General features: G+C 32.5%; 1 protein-coding gene across 1 annotated transcript in view; it reads left to right on the top strand.

Moving 5' to 3' along the window:
* Positions 1-20,471, top strand: part of LOC143044569 (U3 small nucleolar RNA-associated protein 6 homolog) — a 148,229-nt gene extending 127,758 nt beyond the window's left edge. Inside the window, exons 17-21 of the mRNA XM_076216629.1 lie at positions 189-266; positions 2,067-2,173; positions 6,421-6,487; positions 15,492-15,564; positions 20,255-20,471. Coding sequence (XP_076072744.1) covers positions 189-266; positions 2,067-2,173; positions 6,421-6,487; positions 15,492-15,564; positions 20,255-20,430 — 501 coding nt within the window. The 3' untranslated portion in view covers positions 20,431-20,471. The remainder of the gene's footprint in view (positions 1-188; positions 267-2,066; positions 2,174-6,420; positions 6,488-15,491; positions 15,565-20,254) is intronic.

The following is a 20,471-nucleotide window of genomic DNA, read 5'->3' as shown; positions in this document are numbered from 1 at the left end:
CATGTTCCCTATGATATGATCTTTCTAATTTTAATTCCAAATTAAAGTTTTGACCCCAATTTCACGGTCCACTGAACATAGAAAATGATAGAGCGAGTGGGGCATTCGTGTACTATGGACACATTCTTGTAATAGATGAGAAAACAGGAGGTCAGTGCTTTGAATGATTTGTACATTATATTTTGCAGGAAAGTTTGGAGATATGGAGATTGTTATTGGATTTCTGTGTAACATGTCAGTCAGAAAAAACAGAGGAATTATTTGAGGTAGGTATGAATTCCATTGTTGTTCATCTTTTAGCATTCTCTGTAGGAAGCTGATAGAGATTTTTTTCGTCATTTCTATCGATTCATTTCATGATATAGTAGACATGGAATGGGTAAATAAAGTCTCTTATATCAATTCTTCTATTTCATTACACAAATTTAACCAAAAAAAACACTTTATTTTGAAGATTATAATAATGTATTCAATGTTATTTAAGAATTGAATGCTTCTTTTTGTAACTACATTGGGGTATAAAAGCGTTGACCGAAGCACATTTTGTATGAAGTGCAGAAGTGCTTCATTCTAAAAATATGCGCACAGTCAACGCTTTTACAACCCTATGAAGTTACAAAAAAAAGCATTCAATACTTATAAATACATTTTTTTAGCTTTGATCATGAAAAGGTGAATTTTATAATTTTTAACCGGATTTTTGTGACAAAAATGTCGGTTATTGATTTGGGGATGTACGGCGGGCGGCCGGGCGGCAATCAAATGTTGTCCGTGCATTAACTCATGAACCGTTCAACCAAAGTTTTTAAAATTTTAATATGTTGTTACTGACAACTAAATGAAGGTCAAGTTCAATAATGGCGATTTTGACTTTTACCGTTCAGGAGTTATGGTTCTTGAAAGATTGAAAAATGCAGTTTCCAGTCGTGTCTGTGCATTTACGCATGAACTGTTCTACCAAAGCTTCCCAAATTTTAATATATTGTTACTGATGACAAAATGGAGGTCAAGTTCAATAATGACGATTTTGACTTTTACCGTTCAGGAGTTATGGTTCTTGAAAGATTGAAAAATGGTGTTTCCAGTCGTGTCCGTGCATTTTCTCATAAACCATTCAACCAAAGCTTTTGAAATTTTTATATGTTGTTACTGATGACAAAATAGAGGTCAAGTTTAGTAATGATGATTTTGACTTTTACCGTTCAGGAGTTATGGTTCTTGAAAGATTGAAAAATGGTGTTTCCAGTCGTGTCCGTGCATTTTCTCATAAACCATTCAACCAAAGCTTTTGAAATTTTTATATGTTGTTACTGATGACAAAATAGAGGTCAAGTTCAATAATGACGATTTTGACTTTTACCGTTCAGGAGTTATGGTTCTCGAAAGATCGTAAAATGGCGTTTCCATTCACGTTGTTGCATTTACTAATGAACCATTCAATCTAAGCTTTTCAAATTTTAATATGTTGATACTGACTACAAAATGGAGGTCAAATTTGATATTGACGATTTTCACTTTCAGTATTCATCAGTTATGGTTCTTGTGATATTACCAGGACACAAATAAATGTTAATAAATCCGGTTTGCTGTCGTTGTGACAGCCTCTTGTTTTATTTAATTCACCTGTGCACTTTATTGTGGGACCATGTGTTATCATGAATGATAAGTTTTATTGAGTAATGCTATTGTTTAAGGAATAACATGTGATGTGCAGTTAGCCAATCAGAATAAAGTATTATAATGAAAAATACATTATTTAAAGTAATTATTAAAAAAATATTAGGTATTTTATCTTTTAAGCATTGGATATTATCCTTATTTTATGAATTATTATACATCGTAACAAAATTTTAAAAAAATGTACACGGTAGTGAACCTTCCTCCTTTCTATGCATTGCAAAGTCATACAGGATGCCTCTGCTGGATTCTTCAAGTTAGCCTACTTGGCTGTAGAACAGATATTTTCGTTACATGCTAATAGACTATAACAAGCAGATTTAGCATATTAGTTATGCAGTGAATATTATAACTTTATTCAGCATGTAATCATATTTTTTTTAATGCAGAAAGGTATATGCAGCCATAGACAGGTGGCGTTACCACTCAAAGAGTATTACCTGCAGTGGTTGTATCTAGCCAAAGGTGTACAGAAAGCCAGGACTTTATTCCAAAGGTACAGTATAGTTAAGGTGGAATTATTTGGATTTTTTTTATACATACAGGAGACAATAACGATCAAACCAAGGAGTAAACAAAGACTCACAAAACCAAAGGACATTTACATCAATAGTTATAAATAATAAATAAGAAACAACACGAACTCCACTAAAAACCGGGAGTGAAATCAGGTGCTCCAGAAGGGTAAGCATTTCCTGCACTGTATACGGCACCTGTCTTGTTATTTCTTTGTTCAGTTCGGTAATGATGGAAGGTTCTTATGACTGAGAAAGAATATCAGATATGATTTCTGACACACTTTTGTCATAATGGCCAATCAGCTCATAATGGCGACCGTAAAATTTCTTGAGTGATGACCTTAATTTGATTGGTTCATAGCCCTGTCTTAGCATCTTTTGAGAAAGAAGTATTCCTCGTTCAACAAAATCAACGTACTTTGAGCTAGCTCTAGAGTAACGTACCATCAGTAGTCATTTCGAGAAAAAGGTCTAAATATGAAGCAGATTTATCTATGTCGGTAGTATCTTTAATTTCAAGTTCACTTGGATATATTAAATGTAAGTGATCACTGAATCTATTATTATTAAGAGACAGTACATCATCAATGTACCAAAAGGTGAAATTAAAAGACTGGGCTAATTTCTTTTCTCCTTTCTGTACAAGACCTTGGATAAATTCTGCTTCATAAGAATATAAAAACAAATCTGCAAGAAGAGGAGCACAATTGGTACCCATTGGGATTCCAATAGTCTGTTGGAAGACCAAACCTCCAAATTCAACAAATATGTTGTCAATTAAAAAGTCAAGCACCGTAGTGATATCCTCGTCGGTTTATTTTTTCCTTGTCTCTGTATGATTTTTCACAAAGTAAGCTGAATTCCAGCTCAAAACTAGATATTTTATACGTCTAGTGCCCTTTTTAATAAAAAAAACATAAGCTGACGAGTTCTTTCAGTCGAGCCTTAAGTTTAGTATGTGGAATAGTGGTATAAAGAGTTGAAAAATCAAAGGTTTTAATGTTGGTACAATGTTTTAATGATTGAGATTGTAAATTCACCAATAACTCTTTTGAATTATAGACTTTTAAAAGTTTTAAACTGAAGGATTCTCACACCAACTGTGCAAGGGCTGTATAGCCAGTCAAGGTCGTTAAAAACTTTCATTTGTTGTCTACTTTTCTACTTTTAATTTTTTTCTTGTTTGTTTTCTGTCTCAGAATTTTTTATTTGTTGCTAATGGCAGAGGTTCAAAAGTTTTTTTGGACCTCACTTGTCTGTTGGGCTAGGGATTGTTCAAATATTACTGGTTCAGTCAGTGCTTTAACAGTCTTTGACATTATGCATAGTATTACAAAATTCTTACTAAATACAGCAGTTGCAATAATTGATGGCATATTACTGGACCAAACCATTAATTATTGGACATTGCCACATGTCTAATGAATCTTGGGAATGATGCCATTGTTACTATCTCAAAATTTTAGTTTTGTTGTTTGGTTACTGTCTTAGAATATTTATTTTATTTTTTGGTTACTGCCTCTGTAACTACCGTATTGTCACTTTTGTTGTTGGTTTATTGTCTCATCCATTTTATATTTACTAATTACCTCCCTTTTTGGCATACATTTCCATGAGTACTGTAATAAACCTTTATCATTGCCAAGTTAAGATTTATATTCAAATTAGACAATACACATTTAGATAACAATTTTTTTTTAAATCCTGACATATTAAATTAATCTTCAGGAACAAATTTCCCATTTATTGACTTTTTCAGAAAATCGTAATTCTTCAACACAGAACTTAATTGGATCTATGGTCAAAAGAAGAGATCTTTTATGTCCTAATTTTCTTTTGAAAAATGTCATTGTTTCAAGGCATATCAAGTGATGGCGGTAAAAGATTTAACAAGCCGATTCTAATTTGAAACAAATTGATTTCCAATACTAACGTAGAAATACAAGGAGAGTTGTTTTTGTATATGCCTTAATCACCAGTAGAAAATCTTTGGATTATGGGTATGAAACATGCAACCTAGTCATTGCGGGGTATATTGTTGTATCACAGCTTTCATTTGTAAAAATGCATTTGTCACTTTTATAGTAAGTAGTTAGATGATAAGAGGTATACAATATTTAGAAAAGTACAAACATTGATTTAATTTGAATTAATGTAATTTTGTCAGGCTTTTTTCACACCAAGGAGATGTTATTATTCTAACAAGTTTTCATGAAACTATTAAAGTTGGATATTTCCATTCTGAACCCATATAACTTCCTGCCCTCTCATCAGCATCTATAAATAAAGTGTTTAGAACTTTAACCTGATAATATAATCTAAAAGAGTTCACTGTTCACATTTTCATGGTTCATTGATGAATGCTTAGTTTTTGTTTTGTCTTTGCAATACTAGTATTTTGTTGCATAAATTTAAAATCATATGATTAGGTCTGTTTATCAAATACTATAAACAGTAGGTCAACTTTATGGGTTGTAAGAATGATTGTCAGTCTGGCAGGTTTCATCTGACCTTGGCCTTATTTTCATGGATCCTTCCTCAATGTTGAACTCCATTTAATCTGAAGTTTCATTCTGCTGCAAGTCCATGTATTGCCCTTTGCCATATTTATAAAAATAAGAAGATTTTTAATGATTGTCGGAAGGCAACTCTCTACAAGAGACTTTTTTGCATTGTTCAATAACGGCTAGAATGACCATAACAGCTGAGATGAACCAGACTTTTTTGTATTGTTCAATAACGGCTAGAATGACCATAATAGCTGAGATAAACCAGACTTTTTTGCATTGTTCAATAACGGCTAGAATGACCATAATAGCTGAGATAAACCAGACTTTTTTGTATTGTTCAATAACGGCTAGAATGACCATAATAGCTGAGATAAACCAGACTTTTTTGCATTGTTCAATAACGGCTAGAATGACCATAATAGCTGAGATAAACCAGACTTTTTCATTGGGTCAGTTGATCCTTCTTTAGTATTTTATGAAGTCTTTGTCTTAATTTTGTCATTCTCTATTAACTTAATACTTTTTAGTTTTCTTTCGGTATCTTCCTCTTATTTTTGAATAAAATTTTTGATTTTATTTGGCTGCCAGTGATTTATTAGATTGTAATGAGTAATCAGTTAGTATGATAACAAATGGTTTGTTGTCGAGCCTGCAACTTTTGTTGCAGAAAGCTCGACATAGGGATAGTGATCCGGCGGCGGCTACGGCGGCGGCGGCGGTGTTAGCTAACTTCTTAAAAGTTTTATATTTTAGAAGGTGGAAGACCTGGATGCTTCATACTTTGTATATAGATACCTCATGTTACGAAGTTTCCGTCAGTCACATGTCCAATGTCCTTGACCTCATTTTCATGGTTCAGTGACCACTTGAAAAAAAAGTTAAGATTTTTTGTAATGTTGAATTCTCTCTTATAGTAAGTAATAGGATAACTATATTTGATATGTGCGTACCTTGAAAGGTCCTCATGTCTATCAGACAGTTTTCACTTGACCTCGACCTCATTTCATGGATCAGTGAACAAGGTTAAGTTTTGGTGGTCAAGTCCATATCTCAGATACTACAAGCAATAGGGCTAGTATATTCGGTGTATGGAAGGACTGTAAGGTGTACATGTCCAACTGGCAGGTGTCATCTGACCTTGACCTCATTTTCATGGTTCAGTGGTTATAGTTAAATTTTTGTGTTTTGGTCTGTTTTTCTCATACTATATGCAATAGGTCTACTATATTTGTTGTATGGAATGATTGTAAGGTGTGCCTATCTAGCGGGCAGATGTCATGTGACCTTGACCTCATTTTCATGGTTCAGTGGTCAAAGTTAAGTTTTTGAGTTTTGGTCTTTTTATCTAATACTATATGCCATAGGTCATCTATATTTGGTGTATGGAAATATTTTATGATCTTTATTTCAGTCGCGCAGGTTTTATTTGACTGTGACCTCATTTTCAGTCTATTTTTCTTAAACTATAAGTAATAGGTCAACTATATATGCTGTATAGAAGCATTGTTAGCTGTACATGTCTGCCTGGCATGGTTCATCTGACCTTGACCTCATTTTCAAGGTTCATTGGTCTTTGTTTAGTTATCTTGGTTAATGTTAAGTTTATGTGACAGTTGTATTAAAGCTTAGCTTTATACTTAGGACTATCAACATAATATCAATGATTAGTATAGAAGCCGAGACATTTCAGCGTGTGCACTCTTGTTTATTTTCAGATTGATTCAGACCAAACCTGTTTCCTTACAGCTGTTTTATGAATATATCAAGATAGAAAATGCACAGGTATTTATAATAACATGTAGATTTGATATGTTAATTTTAACGATCACATGTTTAAAGTCTAAAAGATATAGGAGAAGGCCTTTAGGAAACTTAAGACAAATCCTGCCAAATCAAACTTGCCATCCCGAGCTCAGTAGCTCAGAATGATTTTTGTTTAGCAAGTGCTGTTGGTTTGCTGCCTCACTGATGTTTATCATGTAGCACTTTCGTGTTCACACATCCACGTTTATTTCTGATGCATTCTATGATTCTCTTATTTATGTGGGTACCAATTCTATTCACAGAAGTTGTCTCATTGGCAATCATCACATTTTGATATACATGCATTTGTAGAAGATACATTTCGTATATATTTAGAAATTTAAAGTCTATCTTTAGGTTTGATAACAGTATATAGATTTATCTTTGAATTGGAGATAACTCTATAAACTCTATAAACTTATGCATCTGTGTAGTGTTAATAAATATTTATCAAATTTATCATTAGAAATTACAAGAGATTATTGTAAATCTGTGATAATTATTTATTAAAGATGTATTTGTTTACATAAAGGTGTCATGACAAACATGTGCTTTGATAAATTTTATTTTCTATTACACTGGATTTCTTCCACTTAGGCAGTTTAATGTTAATTATTTTTGTTTCTGCAGCCAAAAAACTAACAAAAAGTAATAAAAATTATCTGAAAGTTTGTGTCAGATGGCCATAAAAAAAATACATTTGGTTAATTCAAGGTCCTAATTAGCATCATGAAAGAATTTGAATTTAAATGCAAGACATTCTTATAAATATTTGATTCATACTACCATTAGGAAACTCCAGTTATATCATGTAGATATTGGGTCATGATAAAGTGGGGTGTGGGAATTCATCAGTTTATTGTTTTGTTACTGATGGCTTAGTAATAGATGAGTCTTATAATTAGCAGATCGTGACTCATTATATATATCTGATATAAGCGTATGTCATGTATACACTACTCCATACAAATAACCAAAGATTTAATAATTTTCCCATCAGTACTAATGGTCAATTATACAATTTTGATTAAGAATGAAAGGAGAATATGAGACAGCAACTTACAAAAAAAAAAAAAAGACCTAAAAATAGACAAATGTCAGCTTAAGAATGTCAAGCTGTTAACTAGTATAGAAAAGTTGTTTACGACGACCATCGTAGATCTGCTAAGACAGATCGATACCAAGTTATGTCAATCTTATTTTGCTCATTGTTGAAGGCTGTACAGTGTCAGATCTATAGATGTTGACTTTTATGTAGTTTGGTCTCTCGCAGAGAGTTTTCTCTCTTGCAAACATACAACATCTTCTTATTTTTTATTTTATGTTGAAAATTAAAAGATTCAGTTTAAACATTTGATAAATTAGAGCAGAGAGTTTGACTTTTTTATCAATTGGTATGAATGCACAAAATTTAAATGCAACATTATAAAATTTCCATCAGCCAGTTTATAAACAAATTTTGAGATTTGACTACCAGTAGCTATACATTTTAACGAGGGTGGTAAAGGGGGGTGCTTGCACGAAAAAAACATGAAATAAGACATAATTTCACGTTGAAAGTGAAATAATTTCTGTAATGAACGTTGCACGAAAAATAAATACTTTTATGTGAACCTTTTGTGACTGAGTCACTGTCTTCTTGTATATATTAACTCTTTGTTTTACTTGATAATCCAGATTTAGTATACACATTTATGATATAATTGGTTTACAGCTTTTTAAAAAAGTATTTCTTGACGATCCCTGCCAAATGTTTGAATTTTATTTGAAAAATACTGAGCACGCAAAATAAGACTTTGAAAATCACGAATCACGTGAAATTAAATAAGCAGAACACGTTGAACGAGGCATACGTCTTGCAAGACTGAACGTCAAATAAAAAAGTAAAAACACGTTGAACGTCAAATAAAAAATGGCGATCTTTAACTAGGTTTATTGTCGAGCCTGCAACTTTTGTTGCAGAAAGCTCGACATAGGGATAGTGATCTGGCGGCGGTGTTAGCTAACTTCTTAAAAGCTAAATATTTTAGAAGGTTTAAGACCTGGATGCTTCATGTTACGAAGTTTCCGTCAGTCACATGTCCAATAACCTTGACCTCATTTTCATGGTTCAGTGACTACTTGGAAAACAAAGTTCAAATTTTTTGTAATGTTGAATTCTCTCTTATTATAAGTAATAGGATAACTATATTTGATATGTGCGTACCTTGCAAGGTCCTCATGTCTGTCAGACAGTTTTCACTTGACCTCGACCTCATTTCATGGATCAGTGAACAAGGTTAAGTTTTGGTGGTCAAGTCCATGTTTCAGATACTATAAGCAATAGGGCTAGCATATTCAGTCTATGGAAGGACTGTAAGGTGTACATGTCCAACTGGCAGGTGTCATCTGACCTTGACCTCAATTTCATGGTTCAGTGGTTATAGTTAAATTTTTGTGTTTTGGTCTGTTTTTCTCATACTATATGCAATAGGTCTACTATATTTGTTGTATGGAATGATTGTAAGCTATACATGTCTAGCGGGCAGATGTCATGTGACCTTGACCTCATTTTCATGGTTCAGTGGTCCAAGTTAAGTTTTTGAGTTTTGGTCTTTTTATCTAATACTATACATGCTATATGCCATAGGTTAACTATATTTGGTGTATGGAAATATTTTATGATCCTTATGTCAGTCGCGCAGGTTTTATTTGACCGTGACCTCATTTTCACGGTTCATTGCACAGTGTTAAGTTTTTGTGTTTTGGTCTATTTTTCTTAAACTATCAGTAATGGGTCAACCATATATGTTGTATAGAAGCATTGTTAGCTGTACTTGTCTGCTTGGCATGTTCATCTGACCTTGACCTTATTTTTTAGGTTCATTGGTCTTTGTTTAGTTATCTTGGTTAATGTTAAGTTTGTAATAAAGTTTAGCTTTATACTTAGGACTATCAACATAATATCAATGATTAGTATAGAAGGCGAGACATTTCAGCGTGTGCACTCTTGTTGTTTACAGATATATTTGTCTATGTTAAATATTCTTAATACTAAAGAATGCTATTTATTACATGTATAACAAATTAGGTAATGAAAACATTTATATTAAAAGTTAACCAGGTACCAAAGGATTCTGGTTTAATTAATTCTAATTTATTGACTCTGGACATGCAAAGTTTATGAAATATGTATTGAAAGTTATAGCAGCGAGTTAGTATTGGGATGTAATTTTACTTGTTCTCGTGTATGAATTATTTAAGATGTTGAATAATGTTTATATCATGTGAGATTTAACCTATTTTTGTTGAAATGTAGTTTGTTTTTTAGTCGCTAACTACATATTAAAAAGAGTTTGGCTGACTAATGTTTTGAAAATTGAACAGATTATTGCTTATTTGAAAGACCATAAATTTACTTTGTGATTTAGTGATCCTAGAACTAGAAATACTATTAATAAGGGGGGAGGGGAGGCTAAATTATAAAGAATGAGGAAAATTGGGCAAAGAAAATAATTAATCTTCAAAGATGACCTAAAAATAAAATTATATTAAAATTACCCTCCCCCTTTTTTCTCTGTTTTTCCATCCTGACCATGGCAGTATAAACTTTATTTTCAAAGATCTGCCATAAACACCAATTATCTTAACATTAAAATTCTAATAGGTTATCATGTTATGGTGGCTCTTTTAAAAAAACAAATTCAGATATCTTTGAGTTTAACAAGATAGCAAATATGGGCTTAACCTTATTCTATAACTGGAAGAAGACATATTTCTTATCATTTAAACCTCATCCTTAAAACTTTTGCATGTAATAAACAACATTTCCTTTTAAGTTTTGATTTCTATCAAATAATTTTCAGTTGAAATGAGCCGAATTAAAACTTATCAAACAAAATAATAGCATTACGGCTATCTTCAAACAGTTCTTATAGTCCTTAAAAATCAGATATTTCAAATAACGAGTTATCAGTAGGAAAATTGGATTTAGGGATGCTACGATCACTCAGGCGTAATATCTACATATATGAAAAACAGTGATGATAACACCAAAGGTTGGAAATTTTCCGCATGACCTGCCAAGCGGTTGCAATATATCTGAAGATAGTTGATAAAAAAAAGTCAATTTTTCACCATTCATTGAATTTATAGACAGTTTTCAATAAATATCACCGAATAGATTAATGGGTTTGTTAAAACATTTATCAGCAAACTGCCAATGTTCACAAAGACCTCATCTCATTTTGTAGATATAATCTGCTTTATTTTGACAAGAAAGCATGAAATTTGAGATCGGATTAAGTTTATGTCTACATTTATACTTTCAATTATTTAAATGCACCAAGACTGAGCCCTACTTTGAAATTTGAGGAGAATTCTGTACACATTTGTTGTCAGTTTTTATATTGAACCGATGCATAACCATAAAAGACTAGAATTAATAATATGTGTATCACAAAGGAAAAAAGAATTAAAACTGTTATCTCCCAAGAAGAACAGGGAAATTTGACATTTTAAAGTTTATTTTTACACCAGTTATTTTTCTGTTTATTTGGTTTATTTGCATAGTGGGTTGCAACATTATAATATAAGGTAGAAGTAAAGTTATCAACAGAAAGTGAATTATAAATAATTGTTGTCCAAATTGTGATTAAATTTTGGGGGTTTAGGCAAATCCCTTTATTTGATGCATTTCAAACTTTGTAGAATTAATGATCATGATATGCAAACATGACCATGTAAAGAATTTTTTATTCTGTTTATTTTTTAATGTGGATTTTTTATTTATCTTAAGATGCCTATTTTCGTGGTTTCATGGGTAAACATTTTTTATATATATGCAGACTTTGATTGACTCAAAACCACCAATCCAATATCCACAAACCTTAGATTTGTTTACCTGGTTTTTAACCAACTTTGTCCTCTCGACTTCTCCTTCATGGTTAATCATATCTTTATTAAACAAACTACATTGTTAGTTCCTATAAAATAAAGGCAACAGTAGTATACCGATGTTCAAACTCATAAATCCATGGACAAAAAACAAAATCGGGGTAACAAACTAAAACTGAGGGAAACGCATTAAATATAAGAGGAGAACAACGACACAACACTACAATGTAACACACACAGAAACGGACAGATGTCATGGATGTGAACAAGTGTAGGATTTTTCACCATAGAAACTTTTTTTCCAAATTTTGTCTACTTTATCAAAAATAATGCCCTTTTCACTGTAGAAATGCTTGCCCTGTCTAGCTCCAATAATTTATTCACTTTGTAGAATTACCAATCATGTCAGATATGCACACATCACCATGTGATTCTATTTAGTTTATTAAGCATTATGCCCTTCCACCTATTGACAATTCACAGAACCAATCTTCTCATCTCACCTTCATGTTTATCGAATGCATACAACACTTTGCTAGTTCTGAATATACACTTTTTGTCCACCAACATCTCTTTAAATCCTTCAGAAATACGCTTGTGATTGATTTTTGTGTTTTAATTGTTCCAAATTTTGTCATGTATGGGCCTACAGGTGACTATAATTATGATTTGGGATTTACTCATTGTTGAAGGTGTTAAAATGACATCTTGTTGCTTACATCTATATCATATGGTCATTGATCATTCAATCATAAAACATCTTAGTTTATTCAAAGGGAGATAAGTCTAATTTTATTACCAGTATAAAACTTAAGTTTTCTTTTACAATGCAGCAAATACTGAGTTATATTGGCACAACTGTCAAATGATTTGCTTTTACTGTTGATTATTATTCTTGGGATACAGATTTTTGTGAATTTATTGGGTAAAGCTGAACCACAATTTAAAGCTCTGCAAGCTATATATGTAGGCCTGAATGGCAACTGTAGACGAAACGCGCGTCTGGCGTACGTATATATAAAATTTAGTCCTGGTATCTATGATGATAAAATTGAGAATGGAAATGGGGAATGTGCCAAAGAGACAACAACCCGACTATAGAAAAAAACAACAGCAGAAGGTCACCAACAGGTCTTCAATGTAGCGAGAAATTCCCGCACCCGGAGGCGTCCTTCAGCTGGCCCCTAAACAAATATATACTAGTTCAGTGAGAATGAACGCCATACTAATTTCCAAATTGTACACAAGAAACTAAAATTAAAATAATACAAGACTAACAAAGGCCAGAGGTTTTTGACTTGGGACAGGCGCAAAAATGCGGCGGGGTTAAACATGTTTGTGAGATCTCAACCCTCCCCCTATACCTCTAGCCAATGTAGAAAAGTAAACGCATAATAATATGCACATTAAAATTTAGTCCAAGAGAAGTCCGAGTCTGAGGCCAACCTTAAAAATATGTTTGTTTGCAGTTTACCGACTGTACCTTCAGACTGAAGGGTCGGTAGGTAGGAAAAATATTTTATTTTATCAGCCAAAATACAGTTTAAACAAGCAGTTACACTAAACCAAGTTTCTTGTGAAGAAAATTTTTTTTTTAAAACAACAAACACTGGACATGCTGAAAACCAACATCAAATGAACAGGCATTTTCAGATAAAAAACTTTTTAACCAAAACTGAAACTTTAACATAGTGTCATTATCCAATTTATGACATAAAATATGGTATAATTATTAAATACTGGAACACTTATAAACAAGGAATGTCATTATGACTAGAACTGTTTTAAAGAAATATATTCAAACATGTATGCTTCTCGACTAGAATGTTTTCATGAGAAGAGTATTTTCATCAGAAAAATGTAGATATTAAAGATTTATAAGACAATGTATTAAAGAGTGTATTTTTAATAAAAAAAAATAACCATTGAATCTTCCTCAATTGAAAAAAAGGCAACTTGAAAAAAAAGTATTAAGACATTCGACTGTTTTCATATTTCTAACAATATTTAATTATATGTGATAAGGTTATATTTTTGCCAGGCTTTAATGAAAACCAAAGAAATCTAAAGTTTGGGGTGAAATCCATAGCACCCCATTAAAAGTAAATGGTCTGTACTGAAATGTTTTTAATGCATAACAAAAATTGGCAGCATAGCTACTAAGGACATGTTTTGATTGAATTCACATAGGCCACACAGTTTGGGTATATTTGATATTGTAAGAAAGAGAATAATTGCAATGAGTGGGGCAGCCCCCTTATCCTAAAGGAGCATACTCATTGCAATCGAAGATAGATTTAATATAGAGAGAGTATATTTATTTTTCAAGCTAACCATTCATTTTCCCTACATCTTTGTGTAGTTAGGGTTGCTTCTTATTGATTTGGCATGATCTATATCCATTAACATTTCAAATGAGCCCTTCCTCCGTACAGGCGTGTTTACAGATATCCATGAAGATTTAACACAGGGGCTTGTTACAATTGCCGGGTTTACTATCTATACGAACCCCTAAAAAAACACGTGTTTTTTAAGGGTTCGTATGGATAGTAAACCCGGCAATTGTAACAAGCCCCTGTGGATTTAAGTCACGGAGGAGTGGTTTCATCTTTGTCGTCTTCACAACGATTTGTAGAAAATATGCCATACTTCAAGCTGCTGTCGAATTATTTAACCACTGAAATTGGTTCCATAAAGTCAGGCTCCACAGATTCTGTACCCGATTTGTTTGAGACAGAATGGTTATCGTGTCAGTTATGAATACCCGCTGCATCATCGTCAATGATATCATCACACATCATTACATGTGCCTGAATCTGTTTAAACAGTTTACTAAGAAACTTTTTTGTTTGATATTTGTCTTAAAATTGACACGAGACGACAGCGTAAAGTACTCCTCCGTGACTTCATGGATACCTGTAAACAATTTCCATGTGCTTTATCATTAAATGGTCACATGAACGCTTGACGGGAAGCTAAGAAAAACCGAACTTGAAATGCGTAATTGACCCAGACTTTAAATCATTTCCAGAAAAGACCCAAAGTTCCGGATCGCGTCAATAGAAGAATTAAAAAAAATTTCTTCAAATTAAAAGCAATAAAATTTTCACAGCCGGGAGGATTTTCAAGGGTCGGTCGGTAAACTGCAAACAAACAATATTTTAATTTAAGCCTGATGTCAGAAGATGTAACCAAAGAAAATAAACAAAATGACAATAATACATAAATAACAACAGACTACTAGCAGTTAACTGACATGCCAGCTCCAGACTTCAATTAAACTGACTGAAAGATTATGATTTCATCATATGAACATCAGGCACAATCCTTCCCGTTAGGGGTTTAGTATCATACCATCATAACATATATGAGAAGAACATAACCCGTGTCATGCCAACAACTGGTTTTTGAATAAATGTGTTTAGTTCCAATACAAAGACCCTATAAGTGAATCAATATTAACGCCAAAATATGCAATCTTTAATGACCTGACAACAGTATCGTAACTATATCCCTTCTTAATAAGTCTATTCAATGGTTTTGTTAGTTTTTGAGGTGAATACTGACACCTTTGTGCTTTATAAAGAATATTTCCATAAAAAATTGGATGTGAAATACCTGAAAGTATAAGAAGTCTGCATGTTGAGCTATATTTAGGAATGAGTTTATTTACATGTGAAATCAAATATCCACAAAAATTGGTACCTGCTATAATAAATCAACATTACTATTTAGAAAGATTATCTATGAATGGTATCATGATTTCCATCCACAATTTTAATCTTTTTGAGTTGCATAATTCTTGTGTACAATTTGGAAATTAGTATGGTGTTCATTATCACTGAACTAGTATATATTTGTTTAGGCGCCTGCTAAAGGACGCCTCCGGGTGCGGGAATTTCTCGCTACATTGAAGACCTGTTGGTGACCTTCTGCTGTTGTTTTTTCTATGATCGGGTTGTTGTCTCTTTGACACATTCCCCATTTCCATTCTCAATTTTATTTCCTTCTATTAGTAGCTTTCATTTAAGCACAAACTTGTCCTCAAAAGAAAATAATATTACTTCATAACAATATATATAGCATTGATTATTCTGTTCTCCTGCAGGCAACTTCAAAGATTAAACTTCTAAGAAGAGCGTATGAAGATGCTACAATGGAGTTTGGAAACAGTAGTGCAGGTAACCAGATCTAGATTGTACTGTAAAGAAAATCTGCATATACAAAATAAACAGCTTGTAGGATGATGTTTGGTTAAATTCTGATTATACTGTATAATGAAGGTTTGGGACATCAACAAGTTTTCATCAATTTGTTTCTTAAATTAGAGAGTAAATATAACTGGAGGTACCATGACTTTATAGTACATACTAGAACACACCCGTGATATAGCGTGTCCGTGACTGAATTAAAGTATATTACTATGCGCAAGCCTTATTTTAGTATTAGTATTGTCATCTGATAAAGTCATGCCGATTATAAGATACACAGTTTTCTCTGCTTTCAAATCTTTCTGTTTGAACCCGTCGAACTGGAACTTATCAATTATTGATAATATTAATTATTTGGAAAACAAAAGGTCCTGGAATGGAATATTTTTTAATCAACAGCATTGTCCTATATTAGTTATAAATAAAGTTGAATTCTTTGATTCGCTGTTTTACGTCATGCCCGCTAACAAATTGAAAACTGTACCTATACGCCTTATTTTAGTCCAGATTTTTAGTATTCATATTGTTATCTTAGAAAGTCATCTTAGAAAGTCTAACTGATTAAAATACTACAATAGGTAACAATTTGACAATTAAGTAGTGTCAACCCTGTGATTATGACCCGTGTAATACTATATAGCATATTAATCCTGAATACACTGTTTGGTGGTGCGCCTGTCAGATGCGGAACGTACAGATAAGGTAATCGGTAACAGGTGAATATACTATTGGTATCGGTATCGGACTCGACCCGGAACTTCTTAATTATTGGCAATATTAATTTACTTGGAAAACAAAAGGGCCTGGAGTGGTGTAATTTTTAATCTACACCTTTGTACTATATTACTTATATATAAAGTTGAATTCTTTGATTCGTCGTTTTTACGTGATGACGGCTGACAAATTGGACCTCGTAATTTTAGTATTATAGATACAAATATTAATATTTGATGGAGTGGCATTGAAGTTATAATTATAATTGAAGTGCAGCACATACACGAATCTGTAGATGTTTGTTACATATGTCTCAACTTGGTTAGTCAAATCAGGAAACATTTTACCCTGAAAAATGGTAGCCAATGGAAATATCTCAAACTACTTCATTTGAAACCTTTCTATTGTTGAGACTTCCAGATGAGGGTCATAATAAGTGCAACTTTGAAGCCTACCATCCTAGATGTCTTCAAGTTGTTTTTATACCCCATGCAACGAAGTTGCGGAGGGTGTAATGATTTTGACCCGCCAGTCCTGTTTCTTGTCATAGCAACTCCTCTCAAACCACACAACAGAATTTCATGAAACCTTTTTAGATGAAAAGAACATATTATGTAGTTGTGCATATCGACAGGAAATTACGATTCAATTTTTTTTTCTAGGAGTTACGCTCCTTTGAACATATTTTCTTCAATGTACTACTGCAACAGTTTGTCATTGCAACTCCTCTGAAACCACAAAACAGAATTCCATGAAACCTTTTTAGATAATAAGGACATACTATCTAGATGTGCATATCGGCAGGAAATTATGATTCAAATTTTTTTCTAGGAGTTGCGCCCCTTTGAACTTATTTACTTTAATGTACTTCTGCAACAGTTTATCATCGCAACTCCTCTGAAACTACACAACAGAATTTCATGAAACATTTTAAGATAATAAGGACATACTATGTAGATGTGCATATCGACAGGAAATTATGATTCAATTTTTTTTCTAGGAGTTGCACCTCTTTAACTTATTTGCTTTAAGGTACTACTTCAACAGTTTGTCATCTCAACTGCTCTGAAACAACACAACAGAGTTTCATGAAACTTTGTAGATAATACGGACACACTATGTAGATGTGCATATCGACAGGAAATTATGATTCATTTTTTTTTCTAGGAGTTAGGCCCCTTTGAACTTATTTGCTTCAATGTACTTCTGCAACAGTTTGTCATCTCAACTCCTCTGAAACTACACAACAGAATTTCATGAAATTTTATAGATAATAAGGACATACTATGTAGATGTGCATATTGACAGGAAATTATTATTCAATATTTTTTCTTATACAATTTTTATACGACCGCAAAAATTTTAATTTTGTGGTCGTATATTGCTATCACGTTGGCGTCGTCGTCGTCGTCCGAATACTTTTAGTTTTCGCACTCTAACTTTAGTAAAAGTGAATAGAAATCAATGAAATTTTAACACAAGGTTTATGACCACAAAAGGAAGGTTGGGATTGATTTTGGGAGTTTTGGTCCCAACATTTTAGGAATTAGGGGCCAAAAAGGGCCCAAATAAGCATTTTCTTGGTTTTCGCACTATAACTTTAGTTTAAGTGAATAGAAATCTATGAAATTTTGACACAAGGTTTATGACCACAAAAGGAAGGTTGGGATTGATTTTGGGTGTTTTGGTTCCAACAGTTTAGGAATTAAGGGCCAAAAAAGGGCCCAAATAAGCATTATTCTTGGTTTTCGCACAATAACTTTAGTATAAGTAAATAGAAATCAATGAAATTTTAACACAAGGTTTATGACCACAAAAGGAAGGTTGGGATTGATTTTATGAGTTGAGGTCACAACAGTTTATGAATTAGGGGCCAAAAAGGGGGCCCAAATAAGCATTTTTTTTGGTTTTTGCACCATAACTTTAGTATAAGTAAATAGAAATCTATGAAATTTAAACACAAGGTTTATGACCATAAAAGGAAGGTTGGGTTTGATTTTGGGAGTTTTGGTCCTAACAGTTTAGGAATAAGGGGCCCAAAGGGTCCAAAATTGAACTTTGTGTGATTTCATCAAAAATTGAATAATTGGGGTTCTTTGATATGCCGAATCTAACTATGTATGTAGATTCTTAATTTTTGGTCCCGTTTTCAAATTGGTCTACATTAAGGTCCAAAGGGTCCAAAATTAAACTTAGTTTGATTTTAACAACAATTGAATCCTTGGGGTTCTTTGATATGCTGAATTTAAAAATGTACTTAGATTTTTAATTATTGGCCTAGTTTTCAAGTTGGTCCAAATGGGGGTCCAAAATTAAACTTTGTTTGATTTCATCAAAAATTGAATAAATGGGTTCTTTGATATGCCAAATCTAACTGTGTATGTAGATTCTTAATTTTTGGTCCAGTTTTCAAATTGGTCTACATTAAGGTCCAAAGGGTCCAAAATTAAACTAAGTTTGATTTTAACAAAAATTAAATTCTTGGGCTTATTTGATATGCTTTATCTAAATATGTACTTTGATTTTTAATTATGGGCCCAGTTTTCAAGTTGGTCCAAATCAGGATTCCATATCAAGTATTGTGCAATAGCAAGAAATTTTCAATTGCACAGTATTGCACAATAGCAAGAAATATCTAATTGCACAATATTGTTCAATAGCAATTAATTTTCAATTGGAGTTATCTTTCTTTGTATAGAATAGTTGTTGATAATATATGTTGGAAATTTGCCAGACATGACTATGATGTCATTTTCTATTTTTATTTGCCAATAACTTTATGTAAATAACTTCATTGGAAATTTGCCAATATAAAATGTTGCTGATGAAGCTTTTTTTCCTTATCTTATCTAAAATGTTTTTAGATAATGTATGTTGGACATTTGCCAGACATGACTATGATGTCATTTTCTATTTTTATTTGCCAATAACTTTATGTAAATAACTTCATTGGAAATTTGCCAATATAAAATGTTGCTGATGAAGTTTTTTTTATTGTTTTATACAATAAACAATGTATATTCACTTTTACTACCAACCAATCTTTACCATTCAGTGATAACAAGCACTTTATTTTACATTTTAATATTTTATGATGTATTTAAAAGAGTAGTTATTGTTGCAAACTCCATTAGAAATTTGAATTGATATCAGTTTTGGAAAAAGGGAAACGGGGATGTGAAAAAAAAGGGGGGGGGTTTAAATTTTTCTCATTTCAGATTTCATAAATAAAAAGAAAATTTCTTCAAACATTTTTTTGAGAGGATTAATATTCAACAGCATAGTGAATTGCTCAAAGGCAAAAAAAAACTTTTAAGTTCATTAGACCACATTCATTCTGTGTCAGAAACCTATGCTGTGTCAACTATTTAATTTTAGATTTAAAAAGTTTGAAGAAGAAATCTTTAATTGATTTGTAAAATCTTGACATTTGTTTTGTGTAAAAAAAACCCATGTAATGTCAAAAATTTGATCACAATCCAAATTCAGAGCTGTATCACGCTTGAATGTTTTGTCCATACTTGCCCCAACTGTTCAGAGTTTGACGTCTGCGGTCGTATAAAGCTGCGCCCTGCGGAGCACCTGGTTTTTTCTTGCACTTATTTAATTTCTCCAATGACAATGTGGGGACGTGGGGTATGTGAGCGTGCTCACTAAGGTTCTTTAATTTTCTTAATGTTGCTGTCACATTGATGTGTACCAACTACCTCCTTGTTTGGGGTTTCATGAATTACAATGGTGAAAAATTTGTACCCATGAAAATAAATGAATCTACAATAACATAATTTACATGCAGAGATATATATGTATCTTACGGAAACAGAAAAATATAAAACTGACTAAACTTTCTTGTTTATTTAAATTCCAATAACCATGTGCTTTATTAGGGATTATTAATGTGATCAGATAATATTTTTTTTATATATATCTTTTTTACCTATTTCAGATCTTTGGCTTGACTTCATTAGAATGGAGATGACCCATCCAAAAGGTCAACCTGAGAATGTAGGTACTTTACACTACAGAGCTATCCACCAGTTAGATGGAGAGTTAAACCAGCAGTTTGTCACAGAGTTCACCTTGCTGCAGACAGGTCATGATATGGACACATTGGAAAGCTAACTGTCAACATTGATTTTGAAAAATAAAAGACTTTTTTATTA

The sequence above is a fragment of the Mytilus galloprovincialis genome, chromosome 9 (genome assembly GCF_965363235.1).
Source record: "Mytilus galloprovincialis chromosome 9, xbMytGall1.hap1.1, whole genome shotgun sequence".
In the NCBI taxonomy this organism is placed as follows: domain Eukaryota; kingdom Metazoa; phylum Mollusca; class Bivalvia; order Mytilida; family Mytilidae; genus Mytilus; species Mytilus galloprovincialis.
The sequence above is the reverse complement of the archived record's forward strand: the minus strand, read 5'-3'. Positions and strand labels throughout refer to the sequence as shown.